We start from the raw sequence: 19,073 nt of genomic DNA, 5'->3' as shown, positions 1-19,073 counted from the left end.
CCTGGCAGGCACACAACACAATTGAGATCTCATAACTGTCTGGTGAGACCTAAAGGCACGCCTATTGAATTCTCTCCTTTTTTTCCCAACCCACCTTCCCCCGCTGCTTGTAACACCGGAGCTCTGGTCAATACTGTACAAATCTGACTTTCTGGTTAAAGTGGAAAAAAAGACATTGAACCAAGGATTAAACACAGCAGCCGTTCTGAATAATGCATTCACAGATCCTCTGATAGTTATTAGGGATGATTCCCTGGAATCCAAGCGATGAATGGGAACAGAAATCCAGCAGCAAAACAAAATCAAATCACTCGTTTCAGGGAAGCCGATAGCTGAGGCTGATACTGATACTTGATATTTTGCAAGCAATAACTACAGGCTGACCTACACTCACAGATACTCCCCCCTCCCACCCTCTGCGCTGGGCCAGCTGTGCTTTGGGCACACTGAACCCTATTCTGGGTAACAGGATCCTGAACAGGGTGGCAATCACAGCAGAGGAGCATCTGCTGTGGGACTATGGAAGCAGGACAACTGTGTCCCAGTCACATGTTATTATGTTTGATGAGCAACAAAATCTGTGTATTGGTGGCCGACCGTCACTCCTGAGCGGTGGAGAGACGCCAGCCTCTCCTGCCTTTAACTGCTGACACAGTCAAATATTAGAAATCAATATGGTGTGCGTGACTGTAAGCTCTTCCATCTGGTTAGAGCAGATTTTGAACCTGATGGATTGGATCTAACTTTGCTGCTTGTCAGCATATTTTGCACGGCCAATAAAACTCCGGCATGTCATTGTAGTCTTGGATTGGTCCCATGCATCACTTTGCTGCAGCTTGCTTTTAGTGTCCGCCCTCCGCCGCTGACCCGGCCTCATTCCACGGCTATTTCTCCTGATTCCACTCATGCCAAAGTCATTTGGCTCCTCTCCTCTCCTCAGTTGCCGGTCGAACTCCTGATCTTACCCTCCGCAACACACCCTGTAGTCTGCCTCCATCTGAAACAGACAACACATAGTCTCGTCCCGTGCCAGTGTGACCTCCCATCTGCTGCCCTGGCGCTACACACACACACACACACACGTTGCTGCTGGCCAGAGTGCCTCCACGAACCCACGCAACCGTCCGGGCATTTTATAGGCTGATGTGGTTTGGAGTGGCCTGATGGAGGGAGGTCAGACAGGGATCAGGAGGCTCCCAGTAGGCAGAACAATCTGCCTGGTGATAATATAACCTCCAGGTTCATTCATGTGGTCAGACTTGGCTGAAGCTACTTCATTTTACTGAAATTGCTTCCAAACCCCAGACCCTTTCTTTGTGTCTCACTCTGAGCAACACCGTGAGACCAATGGATGCTTTTAGAACTAGCAGGATGGAATCTCTGACACTCTCCTTTCTGGTCTAACCAAAGAAAACAATTAATAAGCTACAATGAATTCAAAACTCTGCGGCACGAGTGCTGACTAAGACCAATCGGAAGGCACCCATCACACCCTTTTCACAATCTTCACACTGGTTGCCAGTTAGTTTTTGTATTGATTTTAAAATGATTTTATTAGTTTACCAGGCACTTGCACCAGACTTCTTCTCAGGAAATGCTTGTGGTCTATGAACCAAGAAGGCTCCACAGATACTCTGGCTCCACAAATCACAAAAAAACATTTGGTGATGCTGCTTTCGGCCACTGCCTTCCAGACGATCTGAGAGGAGCAGGACATTGTGATACTTTTAAACATAAATTAAAAACCCATCTATTTTGTTCGGCTTTAAAAAATAATTTTATGTTTTTTTTCATAATTATTCTATTTTGTATTACTAAAATTGTATTGTTTGTTATTTCATTACTATATATTATTGCTTGTTTTTAAATTTGACATATCTTTTATTATCTTGGTATACATTAGTCTCTAAATCCGAGTTTAATTCAGTTTTTAACATCCTATATTCTGCCAATCATCTGAAAAGCACCTTTGACCTGCATGTGATTTATTTGAAATGTTCTTTATAAACAAGGTTTGATGGATTGATTGATTTCCTGATGCAGAGTTGGTGTAAAAATATAAAACATTTAAAATACGCTAACATCAATCGGCTCCTAGTCCCTCACAGGTAAGACTGATTAGAGGGGAAACAATCCAACAAGGGCTTTGTCAGCACAGCTCTACCCACAATCCAATGCAGCTGCTCACCCACCAGCCCGGGGAGGACGTGATAGATTGGACCACACTCCAGCAGCTGGGCTGGAGGTTTACGCAGGAAGTAGCAAACAAATTTAATTGTTTTTCTCTCTGCACCCAAAAAGGCTTATGATTAATTATTCAGCGAGTCCTTTTGCCGTCCCTGAGGTGAAAATCAGCACCTGCCATTTATTCAAAGCAGAGCAACTCACAGGGAATCAAGTCACAAAACGCATTATGGTTTCATGTTTCCATTTCGAAAGTCTTAGCACACCTGCTGTTTACAAAATAGAGGATGAAAAAGTCTCATACAAAAATCTTTTGTCTTCTTCCCGCGGGAGCTCAGCAAATGTATTGTTCAAAATGAGGTCTTCTGTTTCCCATCTACACCTAGAGGGCAGGTATCTGTTCACTGATGAGGACACACTGCTTCAAGTCTTCTTCATGCACAACTTCCTCTCTAAATGGTCCCAAACAGTGTTTTTGATCAACTGTGCTCGGGGTCTAGTAATGCAAAAATGGGATTTCGTACTAAAAATGCTGCAGCTTTGGAAGACACCCACTTAATTTGACTGATAAAAATAATTCAGATTTGTACAGAACAAAGTCTGAAGACTTCTTTCATTTTCAAATGCAAGAGGAAGGGATATCTAGCGGACCGTGAAGTAATATTCGCAGATTTTTTACAAATGTGTGTTAGATTAAAATCGCTGACTGCCTCTTTCACAACACAGGTTGCTAGAGAACTCAACTTGGACAAATTATGGTTCTCTGGGAAGCTGTAAATAGAAACATAATAAAGACCATAAAATAACTTATTTTTACAACTACATTTATTAAAAAAAATAAAACAAAGCCGAAAAGAAAAAAAAGGAACAAGAAAAAAAAAAAAAAAAGCCACCAGTGTCCCACCAGGGATGAGACAGTTTATGGAGAGACATTTTTAAAAGCATACAAACCAGCAAACTGTAATCTAGCAGCATCCAAATGTTGGAATCTCCAAAAATCATCATTTATATATTTAAATATATATCTTTTTTTGCCCTGGCAAGCTACACACTTTACAACATACACAGAGCTTTATCTCTCCTTAGTGCAGAAAAAAAACCTAAAACCCCAAAACAAATAACTTTAATAAAATAAACAACTTTAGGTTAAATAAGCTTAAATAATAGTGTTAAATACAAGACACTTCTGTGGCAGATATGTACAGAAATAAACACATTTGGCATTGTAAGTGTGGTTCACTGGCGCTTGCTCTAATGCTCTAGAAACCACTGCATAAGAACACATTTTGATGTGAGACTACCCCCAACACACACACACACACACACACACACACACACACACACACACACACACACACACACACACACACACACACACACACACACACACACACACACACACACACACACACACACACACACACACACACACACAATCATCCATACACATCATTTCATATCAGTGAGCCACAGACAAGGCTTGTGTTTATAAAAGACAACTAAAAGCAAAGAGAAACAATCCATTTACAACCAAGAGTTTTAGGCACAGTCGCTTCCTGCTTTATAAATACATGTCAAATACAACTGCTTCTCGACAGGAACTCTTCACGTTTGTGCTAACTTCTTCTTTTTTTTGTTTTAAAACACAGTTTTGTAACTACCACGTTGTTATTGCTAGGACAGTGTGACAGTGAATGGAAACTACTGACAAACGTGTGTGTGTGTGTGTGTAGGGAAAAGCACCATTAAAACATCTAAATTACTGCCATGTGACCCTACAATACAACACTGAGGAAAGAAAAAAGAAAAGAAAAAAGAAAAAGTGGAATTAATTCAAAGTAGAAATGGCCCAAAAACATCAAACCTTGAAACTTTATGTGACTTTGGGAATCCAGAGAAAATCAAAGGGTCTCGGTTGAGCTACATTCATTTTTCCTCCCCACAGTACATTTCAAGACCGACACGTGTGGATTCCTCTTGGTGCAAGCAGACAGTAAGTACCACTTCATTATGTCCAGTACATTCCTCCCCTCCTCCACGCCCGCCTCGCCCTCCCTACTTTCCTGTGTCCGTGAAGGCCGGCACAGGAACAACTGTGTGACAGTGTGCGCAGTATGATACAGTACAGCTGAGTATACAGTACAGTAGACTGACGTGACATACGTAGGTAGATTATATGTTGACTACAGTAAATGAGCTTTACATTCCACTACTGTAAGAAGATCCCAGGGACTCAGGCGGGGCCCCTCGGGGTTCTCGATTCCTCTCCAGCACCGGATATGAGGACGCTTCCCAAGAGTCTTGTTTGCCATTTATGGAGAAACCGTTAACGTAAGAAACAGCCCCGCACTGCAGACAGAGGGGGATCCCAAAACTAAGGTCCAGATCGGGGTTTCACGTCTCCCCACACAAGACAGTCTCCCAACGGGGGCTGTTTAAAGAGTCTTAATTGCTCTGGGAGGGCCTGTAATGGTTTGTTTTAAAGTTTGTTTGCCTGTGGATCATCTGGGAGTCTTAAGTAGGAGTTGAGTGGGTGCCCGGGAGGAGTGAAGGCCATCTCGCTCTCTCTCTTTTTGCAGGTCTCTCTCTCTCTCTCTCTCTCTCTATCTCTCTCTCTCTCAGGGTTTCTTGTCGATGCTGTGAAAGAACCACTCTGTGAACTTCCTGAGCTGAGCCGACGCCGTCAGGCTCTCCTCCTGCAGCCGCATGTTATCCTGCCTCAGGTGTTGCACCTCCTCCTGCAACATCGCCTTGTCCTCTTTCTCCTGAACACACCAACACAGACACACACACACACACACACACACACACAATCAACACCCGGCCATGGAGCAAAAATAAATGGATGGAAAAAAAAAAGGGCTTGACAAAAGCCGCCGCTATTACGAGAACATCCGTCTCTCGTCAGCGCTGCTGTAAATGGGAGGCATTAACATGGCAAAGCGGCCTTTTCTCTGTCCTGATCAAAGTGCATTTCCTCTCTCCATTTTCAGCACATTAGTGGAGGTGGGGAAATGTCGGGGCGGGACACAATAAGGAAGGGAAGCAGGATATTGAATTAAGTGGATGAGTTTATGTTACGCAGACCTCGGGGCACCCATTACTCAGTGTCTTATTCTCCTGAGCTGCGTGACACAGTCGTGCACTGTTTGCCGATGTGGAAAGGGAAAGCAAAAAGCTGGCAAACACATAATCAAGAAAGTAGTTTGACATACGCTTAACGTACCTTTCTGAGGTCATGCTGCAGCTGCCTGAGGATCACCTCCAACTGGTTGACTTTGCCCGTGAGTGTGGAGGGGGAGCCGCTGTTTGGGAGCGCAGCACAGGCTGTTGTTAGGACCCGCGAAAGACTCATTTTATCACAGAAATAAAACACAATGACAGTTTCACCTTGTAGAGTCGTCGTTAGGCGTTTAGCTGCTGTTGCTACGCCTGTCAAGGTTTCTCTCCTCCCACATGCAGTGTGCAAGGATATATGTTTTACCAATGAAATTTGTATTAATTCTTCAAACAGGTAAAACAGAAGCAGGGTTCTCATTTCTGGCAGACAAACTTTCACCAGAATTTGAGGATGAGATATAATCAAAGTGTTTGCCAAACGTTACCCAATCTCAAACAGGTCTGACTGAAGTCCCTGGAGGTTTTCCAAGCCACAAAAATAGCATCAAACAGAGCTGCGAATGTTACACTCCAATACACTAACACTGTGGCTCCCACTCAGTGAATGTTCCAGTCCTGTACAAGTATGTTTCTGGAGGTAGTAAACTAGCCTGGCACTTTAATCCATAGCGTCCACCTTTGATTGGGAGTTTTTTTGTTTTTGTCTCATCAAGGTGATAATATACGACAGCATTCAAACTCTTGAGTATTGTTCTTGTTAGAGTTCCATATAAAACTGCTCTATCATGTGGAGAAATCTTCTTGACAGGCCTGCTGTGCCGAGGTACGGTTGCTAAGCTATGATTGGACACAATTTGGGGGCGGGTTTGAACACAGAGTCAATTATTCACTTGATCCTGAAGCATCGGCACTTGTGTGTTTGTGTCTGTGTTTGCCGGTAAAGCCTACTCTGCTTCCAGCGCTGCTCCCTCCGCCTCCACCACCCGTCTGGTCAGCTCTCTGGAGATCTGCAAAGCCTCGGCCCGCTGCATGTCCGTCATGGTGCAGAAAGATGCCACGCGCTGATCTGGAAACAGAGCGAGTCGACGTATCAGGTCATAATCTGCCCTTATCATCAAAAAAACAGGAGAATTGGTCCAGAAACGCATTTCCTGGTGTCAACGTGCAACTAAAATAGAGCAGAACGACACACGCATGCACGTATAGCTGACAGAATGGGGTGATTCATTATTGCTTTGTATGAAGCAATAATGAATGAACTGGTTCTTCAAAGGCAGTCCTCCCATACGCAGAGGTTGTTAAATCGACAATAAGGAACAAGGTGGTAAACAGCTTTTCTTGACTGTCACAGATAGAGTAAAGTCCCCTGGGTGCTGCTCCGGTGCCCTCACCCCTCTGAGTTTCCTCTGACAGCTGTTTGGCTCATTATGGGCTGAATCCCACAGAGCTGTAAGGCACCAGTCATGCTTGTTTTACTATATCAGGCCCTTAAGCTCGCTCAAAGCCCCATGGAAAGCCCAAACTTGGCATGTTACGCTTTGGGACTGCTCAGCTTGGTGGCGTAATGCTCTCTTCTTTAGAATCCACTCTCTCTCTCTCTCTCTCTCTCTCAGGCCCTTGGTCTGAGACTAAAGATAGGAGGATCTGCATATTCATCGAAAAGATTAAGGAAACCCTTCCATTAATTTAGCCCCCAAATGAAAGCTAATCCACTCCAAGACAAAGGCTGATGCAGCCCAGAGTTGGTCGCTCAGACGAGGCAGGGAAGGGAGGCCAAGCTCTCATTTACATATGAATGGACATTTTCATCATATTTGATGGCTGCATCAGAAAGATTAAAGACTTCGAGGAACGGCAGCGACGGGCGCAGACAAGCGGCTTGTCATTTTTTGTGTGACCCGGCGTTTCTGCAGATTTAGTCGAAAAATGGCAAAAAAAAAGAAGAAAAAAAAACAGATTACATTGAGGAGAAATCCCGACAATCTATTGGATTGAACATACTGTGCTGTATTTATTTGGGAGAAAATATTAAAACATCCAGTCGTTTACAACAAGAGCTTTCAGTCATTGCACAAAAAGCCTCTTGTTGCTGAGATGTACTAATGCCCATTTTTATATTTCATCTGCTTCTACTTTCAAAAGCAAGAGCAGCACTATGTTGTTGTTTCGTTTTTTTTCCTGGATGCTGCGAGCCGATCTAAACTGTCTTTTTGCATCATGAATGCGAATAGTCTCTCAGGATACACAAGACAAAGGTAATGAATACTACAAATGCTTTACATCTCTGCCAACCTCTTCCTCTCCTGGCTGTAAACAGAGATGGTTAAACATACGTGGCACTATGGCAGCCTGGAGACACTTTCTGCTCGGCAACAAGCCTCCAGTTTACAGTGCTTTTCTGGGACAGCCAGGCTGACGTGACAACTGCCTTCTTGCCGCCAGTCAGACTCTGCATCATCTCCACCGATTCCAGCCTTGTTAAATGATCTGCTGCAGGCTACAGTATGCAGCAGGAACGTACCAAAGCAGAAACTCGACAGAGGATTCATTAATTATGACAAACGAATGGTCACATGCAACGTTTGACTGCTCACTGGTCTCGGGGTTCAGACGGAGTTCAAGTGGAAAGAAACTCGTGGCATGTTCATAGATTTCATGATAGATGGAGAGTACACTGGCATGAGCGTGGTCAAAAACTAGAGCACACAAATGAATAAAAGCGAGGATGCTGACCATGAAGAGACGGGAATGTGCCAAAGTTAGAGACTGCGTGAAAAGGAAGGTTTCTGTTTTGATAGAGCGAAGTTCTATCATCTCATGAACTCATGTGAGTACCTGATTACTAAATCACTCGTCGCGGATTCAGGTGCCACCTACAATCACTGACTTTTATAAGAAACAACTGTCCAGCTTAAAAATAAAGATTTCTGGGCCTGTGTAGAGAATCTGCCGCTTTGGGCCAGAAGAGATGTCCGTCTTCATTTTGCAGGAAAAAAGAATAGTGGTATTCAGATTTAATGGACCAAAGGACCTCAAATCACCCCCCAAACTATCAACCCTAGAGCTTAATAGTAGAAGGCACCACTTTGAGATCTCTCCCTGAGTGGTGACTTGCTGACTTTATGGTGTGAAATTTGGCTCCATGTCTGTGCTGAGAAATGATGGCTCACTTCTCCAAGTTACAGCGCTCGGTGGGAATCACAATGGGGCTTGGAGCAAGGGCGCAAAAAGCAGGAGAAGGTCGTCTCCTACAGCACTTAGGATACACTAGAGGGAAAACAAACGCACAGCGCACACACTAACCTACACATGCAAGCGACACACACGCACACACACACACACACACACACACACACACACACACACACACACGTGCTAAGCAGCTAGGACCGTTAGGGGGAGGAGGAGGGGGGGTGTTGCACAAGGTGCCCGCAGCTTCAGCCAGGCTGGTTACCTTCAAAGGCTCGTGCTGCGTCAACCAGGTGAGACCAGTCCAGGCCCGAGGCAGTGTCTGGGAGGGGCATGAGGCCCGGGTCGCTGACCTTGGACCTGTCCGCCAAGGAGCCGTCAGAGAACCAAAACTCATCTGCAGAGACAGGCGGGCGCTCGGATCAGTGTCTGGGCCTGGCCGGAGTTCAGGACTAATCTGAGTTACCCATCAGTTTGCATCAGACAAGAGGGGTCGGGAGGATGGAGAGGCTTCGTGGGGTAGGAGGCAGGGTTTTCTTTGAACTATACATCTCTCTGCTATAAGATATTAGATTAACCAAACTCAAGCCCTGCACATCAGAAAACCTTGCTTGTCTATGTTCTCTAGTAGCTCCTATCCAATCAACTCAGTCCAACTTCAATCTGGATGCATCTAAAGAAGAAATCATCCTTCAGGTTGTTAACAATCTATCTTTGGGAAGAATATTTTTCGATCACTGTGACAGCATGACAGGCTAGCATCACATTGAACCGGCTTCTCTGCATTGCACACACAAGGCTACATCTGAGAGGCAATAAATGACTTGTCTAAATGAATGTCTTCATGTTTCAATCAATATCTCCTTCCCATCCCCTCTGTCTCCCTCCACCCTCCCTCCCACTCAGCCCTGAAAGACAGGGAATGCAATAGACAAGCTCCCATTCTGCAGAGGGGCTTTCAGAAAAAACACAAGTGGAGAAGCAGAGAACAGACAGAGAGAGCTTGAGGTGATGCCGACACTCTCCTTTCAATTTATCCAGCGTCTGGGTAGCCTGAGTGATTCACTGTTTACCAAACTGGGCTGTTTGAGTAAGCCTGTGTGCTCAACTACCCTTCAAAACAATCAGGAATCCATCAGGTTGACAGCCACAAGAGAAACGTCTCTCCCAAAAGCCATTTTCTATCTCGCGACGGTAGCCGGAGACGGGTGAGGAACGGTATGGTAATGAGACAGAAGGGACGGAGAGGGGAGGCAGGCAGGGACTGATGAGTGAATGAAACATTATGTATGACAGACATTGTGACACTCCTGATGGAAAAATAGGCATGTTCATGTCAGAGATCTTAAAGACCTGCAGCGGCGCAGGAAGGACACATCACACTTCTCATTGCTAATACATATTCAGTGCATGCTGGGAGAACAGAGGAGGGGCGAACACTAGCCAGCAGTGACAGGTGTCTGCTTAATGCAGACGGAGCGGCAGGCCCCTTGCAAGTTGCACACCACTTCACCCAGTTCGAATTAGTCGGCTATATTGAGGAGTGTTGCCGGAGTGTTCACCGGTTGTGCTAATGATATTTATGACACGAGTGGCTCTTCAAACAAGTATCTACATCCTGGCTCCTGTCTGGTGCCAGGGAAGAAGGCTGATAATCCAAGAGCGACATGCAGAGAAAGTCTACATTACATTTCAACAAGACAAATTTGCTTCGCTGCAGTGTTCTTGGTCACCAGCCGGCCTGGTGAGAATTGCATTGTCTGCACTTACTTCTCAGGTTGGACGCTCCCTGGTTGTGGATCATGCGAGGAGGCAATGTACTGTGGTATGGTGGGGTGGTGCTGAATAGGATGTCATTAGGCATGGCTTGGTCCAGCATGGAGCTGTGCGAGCTGGCGTAGGACGAACCCTTACGGTTACTGCACACACTTTCGTCCGACAGCGTCCGGTACAGGGAGCGTCTCGGTGATAAACTGCCCACTGCTGACACCTGAGAGAGGGAAACGGGGGAGAATTTGTCAAGAGATGGTCGCAACAATGCGAATGCTGGAGCTGGAATGAACTCCAAACCCCCAGCGATGGCCCCCTGTCTGCACCTTCCCTGCCTTTCCGTGGCGCAGCAGGTTTACATGAGCGGGCAGCTGGGATTGGCAAGGGGGGAATGGAACATCGGGGAGCAGTGTCAGGAATCAATTACAGTCGATGCTCTCAGGAAAATGCAGATGGATTGAGCACAGCTGGTGAGCGTCTGGCAGAGTGGGAGAAAATAGGGGACAGGGCTTGTGGAGGTGGTGACAGAGGTCACTGCGCTGAGGCAGCCAATAGGCTGTTTCATGTGAGAAACTACTGACGGCAGAGAGGACTCGTGTAGCTGCCACAAGACGGAAAAATAACTACATGTTAACGCATTGATAAAAAAGCCAGAGAAGACAGTTAAACAAATACAAGTACAAACACTACGGACTGACTGCCGCAAGAAGAATTTATGAAAATCCTTTTTTTTTCCAGCAGTAACACTGTCCTCTCAGAAAAGTTGAATGAAACTAAATTCAAGGGAAGATTATGATATTCTGAGGATGATTGCGAACATATTTAGTCAAACTGGAGGCACCAGGTAAAAAATATCCACATATAAATGAATGCCATTTTTTGTCAACATTTTTCCACCAAAATGTGTCCTGAATTTTTTATTGTCATTATGTAAATCCTTTGGCTGCCAATATAATTACAAAAAAAAGAAAAAAGAATAAGCAATAATTGTCATGTTAGGGCGATACTTTCTGTGTTTGCTTTTGGACGGACTCAAAGACAAGTCTTCAAAATTACTCTGTGTAAAAGTCATGTTTATTTGGAAAGCTGTAGGAGCTGCATGTAGCTTTGTTAAGTTCTTATTTTTCCCAAAATAATAATAATAATAATAATAATAATAATAATAATAAATTTCATTTATAGAGCACTTTTCATTGCTAAAAGCAATTGTGAGTAAGCATGACCCATCAACTCACAATGGCCACATTAAAGGGAGACATATTCCCGGTTAAATAAATACCAAAATTGTCAAAACAGAGAGGAACTTCTGGATATCCTGATTTAATACAGGCCTCATCTTATTGTGAGTTAACCCATTACATTGTTTATTTTGTTTGCTTGTTTACAAACCAGGAGACCAAATACTTTTACACAAATCTATTTGTGCATTGTGAATACTCTCTAGAATAGGAGGAAAATAATCTTAAGACCAATTCAAGACAGCACAGTGGACAAAAGGAACTTCAAGTTTAGCATTAACAATCACAAAAGCTGTGAGGGTTCCAACAGCAGAATCCAGAGGGATGTCCTCTGTGAACAGAGGAGAATCACAGGAAACCACTGCAGAGATACTAGAGTTACATGCCCGTGGCTACAATTTTGACAGAGGATCTCTTGTTTAAACACACATAACCACAAACACCAGTCCCATCCATCATTGTCCCATTTAGCTTACATAAATATTGCTGGAGTGACATCAAAAGTAGCCACAAATGATATGCGGGGCAGTTGACCAGATGGGTAAATGTCTGCCTTTGGCTTCCCAGCTGTAACCAACATTAGACTGGTATCCCCACAAGCCAACACCCAGCCATCTCCATTTCAAAGACGCACAAATCTCATGGTGAGAATTTAACAAGCATCCAATGTGTCTTTAAAGCAAAGACATATATACTGGAATGCAAAGCGGCACACTTGCACAACCTCCAAAGAACATCATCCCAGAGGCTTTTCGGTTGTCTCTTATTGCACGTTTTTCCCACCCAACTTTACAAGATTAGACCCTGTAAGGTTCCCGCTCAGCTAAATGACTTTAAACAGGATTAACTGCTCTCCTATTTAAAGCAAAAAATAGCACAGACACAGAGCTCCAGTAAATGGAGTCACGGCAAATGAAACCATTTGCAATAGTGCTTAATGTTTTTTCAGAAGCTAGAAATTAGTACATCTACAGTTTAGAATAAGGCTCCATGAAAACATCTTGGCACTGGTTAACCCAACCTGCTGTGCACATTACACACAAAATAATGTAGTAATCAAACCTGCAAAAGATTATAGATGATTTGAGTGTACCTAAATACGCTTCAGCTGGCTACAGTCTCAGCCTGATTTCAGCTGTAATGTGTTTGAATTCTTTTGTGCAACAGCAACGCTCTTATCAGTCGAGGCAGCGGTGACACATCCACCTCGATTTTTCCTGATTTCCCTCCCTTCTTTTTTCTTCTTTTCTTTCTGCCTTTGGCGTGCCACTTGGGAGGATGTTTTGGACAACCACCTTTTCAAATGCTCTTTTTCTTTCCCACAGGAGGTTCAAAAGAGGAATGCTGTGGGAGAATGAGCTGTGAACGGACCTTTCCTTTACGTCAGCCACACAATAGTCTGCCTGTCTGTGGAAGGGCGTCCCGGCGGACACCGCGGCTGGCAAGGAAACTCTCCCTGCACCTGCTCACCCACACAAAGAATGGCATTGGGTGACTACCTAAATGACACACGCATTAACCTTTACCGTATACTCGGTTTAATTACTTAGGAGATTGAGAAGTCAGATTGTATTAAATCACAAATAAATCAATGATGTTTCCAACATTGTCATTACTGTAATTTGATTCCTGTACGTGCCAGCTGATGATTGAAAACATGCGGTCCCAGGAAAGCTGCTCCCAGAAAAGAACAGTATGTGTTCATTGGGATCAGATGTGTGTATGGTCAGACTGTCTGGCATCGTGCCCTCCCACATGCATCTCTCTCCCGATTGCTTTTCCACACACTGCATTGTTGTACCGGATCCAACTGGTGGGTGATTTTACGACAAAGACCAAACTACTCTGTGAATCCCATCGGCAGCACCTTTGTACTGGTTACTGCACTTCTTGTGGGAAAGAAAATAGAACCGAAGGAAGGAAGATCACAGTGCAGGCCCGATACACGTGCTTTTATTTTAGACAGGCGCTGACGACACATTCTACATACAGTTAGCCCAGCTCATGACAACAACAGAAACTAATCAGTTCACCGAGCGGCTTCGTGTGACGGACAAGGCGTGCCTGCGCAAGGAGACACGCTGGTCTTCTCAAGGGATCAAGTGCATTTGTATTAGAATTGAGCAGCATCCAAAAATAATCCATTTGTATGTCTCTTGGGTCCCTTTCTCGTAGATAATGGATGGGGGAAGGGGGACGGGGGACAGTGCGGGGAAGTCGAGATGCAATTAATAGAGTCTGTAGGACCCAGGATCATCAAACATCGATGCGCTCTCTGCAACATCCTGCCTTTAATCCAAGACGTCATTGAATTAGCCAAACACTCTGCCAGTCAGCGGGGACTGAAAGGGTCTTGGGTTGTGGTGCTCAGCAGCGGGGCCACCTGAGAGGCAGCAGATGTTTGTCCTGCTTTTACTTGCTTCCCAAGCAAGAGGTTATCTACTCTGGTTATGGCCTTGTATGTTTGTATGACGGCTGTTAATCAGCATGAGAAAATAGCCTCTGGGGTTGCAGTGTCATTTAATTATGCTATCAATCATTACTTCATAGTTTTCAACAGGTTTCATTTGTCCATGTGTTAAAATCACCAAACAACACAATTATCAGGTAATTAAGAGATTAAGTCAACCACAAAACCTCACCTTCCGACTCCTGTCTTCTCCTGGAGGGCTGTCGGGCAGCATCAATTTGAGGTATTCTTCTTTTGAGAGTCTCTGCAGTGATTTTCCATCCTGCTCAGCAGCCTGGAGCTGGCAGGCGGCCTCCTGCGCGTACAGCTGCCTGTGGACAACATAGAAGAGCAGAGCTCGTCAGAAGGGTCACACGAGCCACAACCTGCAAGGGAGGCCTCGGGCCATCACAGCCGTGGTTGACAGGTGGCCCCGGCTATTTAGAAGAGAATGTCAGTCTCAGACAAAGGGGTTCAGGTGGATCCGTGTTAGCATGCCAACATCAGGTGCCTCCCTGCTCAGTGCGAGGCAGGTGATCGTGGGGTAACAGGGTTGGAGAGGGAGCTGGGGAGGAAGACTTGTTTGCGATAACACCCAGTCACATCTCTCACCACCAAACAAATGGTTAAAGAGACTGTGAAGAACGTAGCCAAGCACTGTGAAAGGAAGGAAGAATGGAAGGAAAAAAGAGGGTTTGGGCCAGGAAACACATCCAGAGACAAGGTAGTGCAAGGGGGATGCGACCGACCTGGCTGCTGAAGTTGTGTGGCTGTGAGACCTCTGCTTTTAGTGAGCAGCCTGTGAGCACCACACACTGAGTGCTGTTGGCAGGGTGCTAGATGGCCGCGGGGGGGATACGCTAGACGGCGAGACGATGGGACAGCCTGCCTGCGATGGTTACCTAGAGACACTAATGCTGAGAGCTGCCCTGTTTTAAGCTTTGGGCACCATGGTAACCAAGCACTGAATGCATAGACGAGTGCTGCTAGATGAATTCTGACTGATCCATGAGATCTCTGGTTCAAAAACAATCACTCTGTTCTGAAGGCTGCATCTAAGACATAGAATCGCTATTTACTGAGCCCTGTTTATTCTTGACTTGATTTTAAAACTGTGGGGGAAATATTCTCCCTGAATCTTGACTTAGGTCTTGTCCAATTTGTTCTCACATGATCAATATGTGGCCATGGGAAGCCTGGAACAATGCTAAGGCCCTGACCTCTACAATTAAAGATTATTCTACCACGTGGGAAGGTCTGTTAAATGCCTTAAATGTGTTGAGTATAAGTGCGGCAGAAGGCAGGTATGTTTTCATCCACCTGCTATTCTTTAAAGCCTGAATCTCAAAAATAATGATGAAATGTTTCAGGCATCGGTGAGGTGGGAATACTTTGCATATTAAAAAGACAAAAAATAAAAAAAGGCTGCTGTAAACGCCGTTTTGATTGCACCTTGATGTTGCTGTGCCTATTTATGCTTCTTCTATTGCGTACAAGGTATTAATGTCATGCTGCCGAACACAGTTTCAAGCTTCCATGTCACGAAAAAGAACAAAAAGAGCAGGGGCGTCAGGTGGCACGTAATTACAGCATCCCTGATCTGGGAACATGTTGTTCAGAAGACAGAGATTCATTATTTATAGAGGCAAATGTCATAAAATGCAACGACATATTTGTGTTTGATTAATTATGTGATCTTCTCACATCCTCTTCAATCAGCAGTTGATGTAAATGCACACTAATGCTCACATAATATTTTGCAAATTTTCAAAACTTCGCTTCGCAAGAGAGAGAGCAGCGTCTGACAGGAAGAAGTGTTGGTGGACAGTACACAGCAGTTAGATTCTGTGGGAGATGCAGCAGAAATGTCACAGCCACTGAGCCACAGCTGGTTGCCTTCCACTCTCAGCATGTGCCACATGGCAGGGCCGGCACATGAGAGAGGAATTGGGTGGTGGTCTGGGACATGGGAGGTGTGGAGGGTGGGCTGGGTCAGATCACGGCCACGAGGTTGACTTTGACTGACTGTGTACCTTGAACGCTCAGCCAGCATTTTGAGAAGGAAGGCTAACAAACTCTCCGCTCCTCTGGAACAGGAAGCAGAAGCAAGAGAGAAACAGCCAGGGGTTAGGAGCATTTTACAGTGTTAGCGCAAAGGAGAAAAGTTTTTAGGAAGAAGGAAGAGAAACTTCATTGTGTTAGAACAATATCTGTGAGTAACATTAGGCCATTCATCACTAAGCACCGTTATGTAAGATGAAATAAAACTGTAGGAATACATAAACAAACAATGGGGAGGATAAAGGAATTACAGTGCTTTTTCATAAGTTGGCAGAAGATGACTTCAGTGCATGCGATCAATCACACAGACCATAAGTGGCAAATTTCACAGACTAAATGAAATTACTTGGGAGCAAGTACAGGGGGGGTTTCTTCCGGGGCTAATCTCACATTCTTTGCTCCAAACTATGCCCCGAGCCCGGCAAACACACGCGCACACGCGCGCACACACACACACACACACACACACACACACACACACACACACACACACACACACACACACACACACACACACACACACACACACACACACACACACACACACACACACACACACACACACACACACACACACACACACACACACACACACACAAAATCAAGGCTTCATTTCAGTTTCACCGCCAATTACTTGGTTTTCTACAGCAAACCATTTAATCATCAGACGAATACAGTCAGTCGTCGCTGCTCATATAAAGTCTGAGCGGAGAATGTACGTTCTGAACCTGGCTGAACGACTGCATACATCCTTCTTCCACTGAGACATTTCTACAGGCTGTTCTGTGGCCGCTGTCCTTGGGCTGATGTCTGTCGATCGTTGCTCGGCTCCCCAGCCGATATGCTGATCTGGTAGGAGCTCAGCGCGGCAGTCCGCGGGGACGCGGCTTCACGGGAACAATCAATAACCACAAGTGACATGTGCCAAGTGTATTATGTCTGCAGCTTCATTGAGCTTATTTATTTTATGGCTGTCGGCTTCAATCAAGGCCAGTTAATGCACGCTGGGTGGGCTGATGGCGGGGAGGGGGGGCACTTGTATTGGAATGGGTTTGGCACCAGTGCAATAGTGAGTTGGGGAGGAAACAGCTCTGCGGTGAGAGAAACAGTGCTGATGAGGCCAGTGAGTGTGATTAATCAGCGATCTTTGCATGACAGCCAGCGTTGAACTTATTGTGAACGGACACCAAACTGCACTATCGCTTCTGTTTTTGAGGTATAAGATCATATTTGGTGATGTTCTCATACACACACTCACACACTCACCCACACTCTGAAATGTTGGGAGGTCCATCAGTGCTGTGGGCTTCATCATCATCATCAACAGCATCAGTCGTCTTCATGCCCATCGGCAGTATGCAACCGGGCTCGGGCCGTGTCTGTCCACAGGCCTCTGAGCTGGGCCCCGGTTCTGGTTCTTGTTCAGGACCTGGCCCTGAACTGCTGGTCTGAGGGATGGTGTACACCTTGGAGGAGTCAGCGGACATACAGTATCTGGCCCCACGGGCGAGCGGACTGCCAGAGTGATGTGAGCCACTGCTCAAACAGCAAAAAAAAAAAAAGAGAAAAGAGAAAAAAAAAAAAAAAAAAAGCATAATGTAACTCAAAATTGACCACAAGATGAATGAATTTAAAAACAGAGAGGAAAAAAACAACAACAAAACCCAACAAGCATTAACAAAGAAAGATGAGAAAGGCTACTGGCAATACAGCAGGGGTCTCATGTTGAGAAATGATAAATGATGATGGATTTAAACAATCGGTTTCTTTTGAAGAACAGTGCCGTTGTTGGCTTCGACAGCTTGGCATTATTTCCCCCACATGCAGTGTATTCCAGCTAGTTCACCTCTAGCCTACATTGGAATATGACTCACATCCACTCTATCATGTGACTGTTCCTGCTGAACTTTGTCCTTTCACTATTTAGTTAAATATCAAACTGACAAAATGGATTAAAGGGTCAGTGCCTTCAAATCTCAGACACAATTTCCACTTCCTCCCAGTGGTTTCTATCCAATTCTTAACATTCAAGTGATATTTCTCTTTCTAATTCACTACCAGTTTTTGTGTCTGGTTTCGTTTATGTACACCAAACTACACATTATATTTGATGCATTTGCTATTATTTACTAACACTGACAATTACAATTTTAAGACACATCTTAAAAATTCTCTCTTCTCTTTCCAATTAATCTCACTGCTAATATTAGGGAGGGAATATTGTCCTTCATGTCACCTGCCCAGAGAGGATGTATCTTTTGTAGCTGCTCAACAGGACTGGGATTCAAATAAGCTATCCAGGTTCAAGATGACATAAGTTAGTTTTAACATCTTGTTGTTTGCTGAAAATAGCTTTGATCAAAAACTAAGCATTCTCCGCAAACACCCCGAGACATCAGAGTTCTACTGCTCCACTGTTTGCTCAGACAACACTGGTGTCCATCCCATAAAACGTGGGGAGCATCGGATTGGTCATGGTGATGGAACATGATATTGTGGAATGGGCATCTCTGACGCCTCCCATACTGCTCGATGATCTGAACAGATTGTGATCACATAATCTTGCAAGGCATAAACAAAGAGATAACCATTCTATCTCATAAAGACAGCATGTGAGTGGCTTCAGGGCCAATCCACACCGACAAATCCTCCACTTTCCCAGAATGGCCCCAGTCTGGTAAGGACGACTTGGACCACAGTGCGATGAAACCCCGCATGTTGCCCCACACTGACAGCAGCCCCACCCACCGGCTTCAGCACAGCTGGATGAGTCAGGCTGCGCGTCAGGAGTGAGGGAGCGCGGTAAGAGGTGAAAAGGTCAGCTAACAGCCAGAAACCATCCTTTTGTGCATATGTGTTGTCCCTGTGTGTGTGTTTAACAGAACAGATAATGGGCTGAATAGTGTGGCGGTGGTGGTGTATGCCTTAATGTACACTCACATGTTTGAACACAGCAGATTGTGCTCTGAGCCATATACCATGAAAAGGGTGGGATTCTTACTGAGCATGTAAATCAATGAGCCGACACATGAATTCAGCCACGACAGAATGATGTAATTGCC

The 19,073-nt window shown here is 45.0% G+C and overlaps 1 protein-coding gene across 5 annotated transcripts in view; it reads right to left on the bottom strand.

Moving 5' to 3' along the window:
* Positions 1-3,221: 3,221 nt before the first annotated feature.
* LOC118283511 (signal-induced proliferation-associated 1-like protein 2) overlaps positions 3,222-19,073 on the bottom strand; it is a 78,668-nt gene continuing 62,816 nt past the window's right edge. For 2 of the 5 annotated variants that reach the window (XM_035605571.2, XM_047334912.1), the window contains exons 15-21: positions 17,278-17,547; positions 14,144-14,282; positions 10,264-10,483; positions 8,759-8,890; positions 6,253-6,370; positions 5,411-5,489; positions 3,222-4,949 (exon numbers count right to left, since the gene is read on the bottom strand). In XM_035605571.2, the coding sequence (XP_035461464.2) occupies positions 4,803-4,949; positions 5,411-5,489; positions 6,253-6,370; positions 8,759-8,890; positions 10,264-10,483; positions 14,144-14,282; positions 17,278-17,547 (1,105 nt within the window). In that variant the 3' untranslated portion in view covers positions 3,222-4,802. Of the gene's footprint in view, positions 4,950-5,410; positions 5,490-6,252; positions 6,371-8,758; positions 8,891-10,263; positions 10,484-14,143; positions 14,283-17,277; positions 17,548-19,073 lie in introns of those variants that run through there. The other 3 variants (XM_047334914.1, XM_047334913.1, XM_047334915.1) reach the window with 3 other exon arrangements.

Source organism: Scophthalmus maximus, chromosome 10, assembly GCF_022379125.1.
Source record: "Scophthalmus maximus strain ysfricsl-2021 chromosome 10, ASM2237912v1, whole genome shotgun sequence".
Taxonomy (NCBI): Eukaryota; Metazoa; Chordata; class Actinopteri; order Pleuronectiformes; family Scophthalmidae; genus Scophthalmus; species Scophthalmus maximus.
This window is presented reverse-complemented; position numbering and strand designations above follow the sequence as displayed.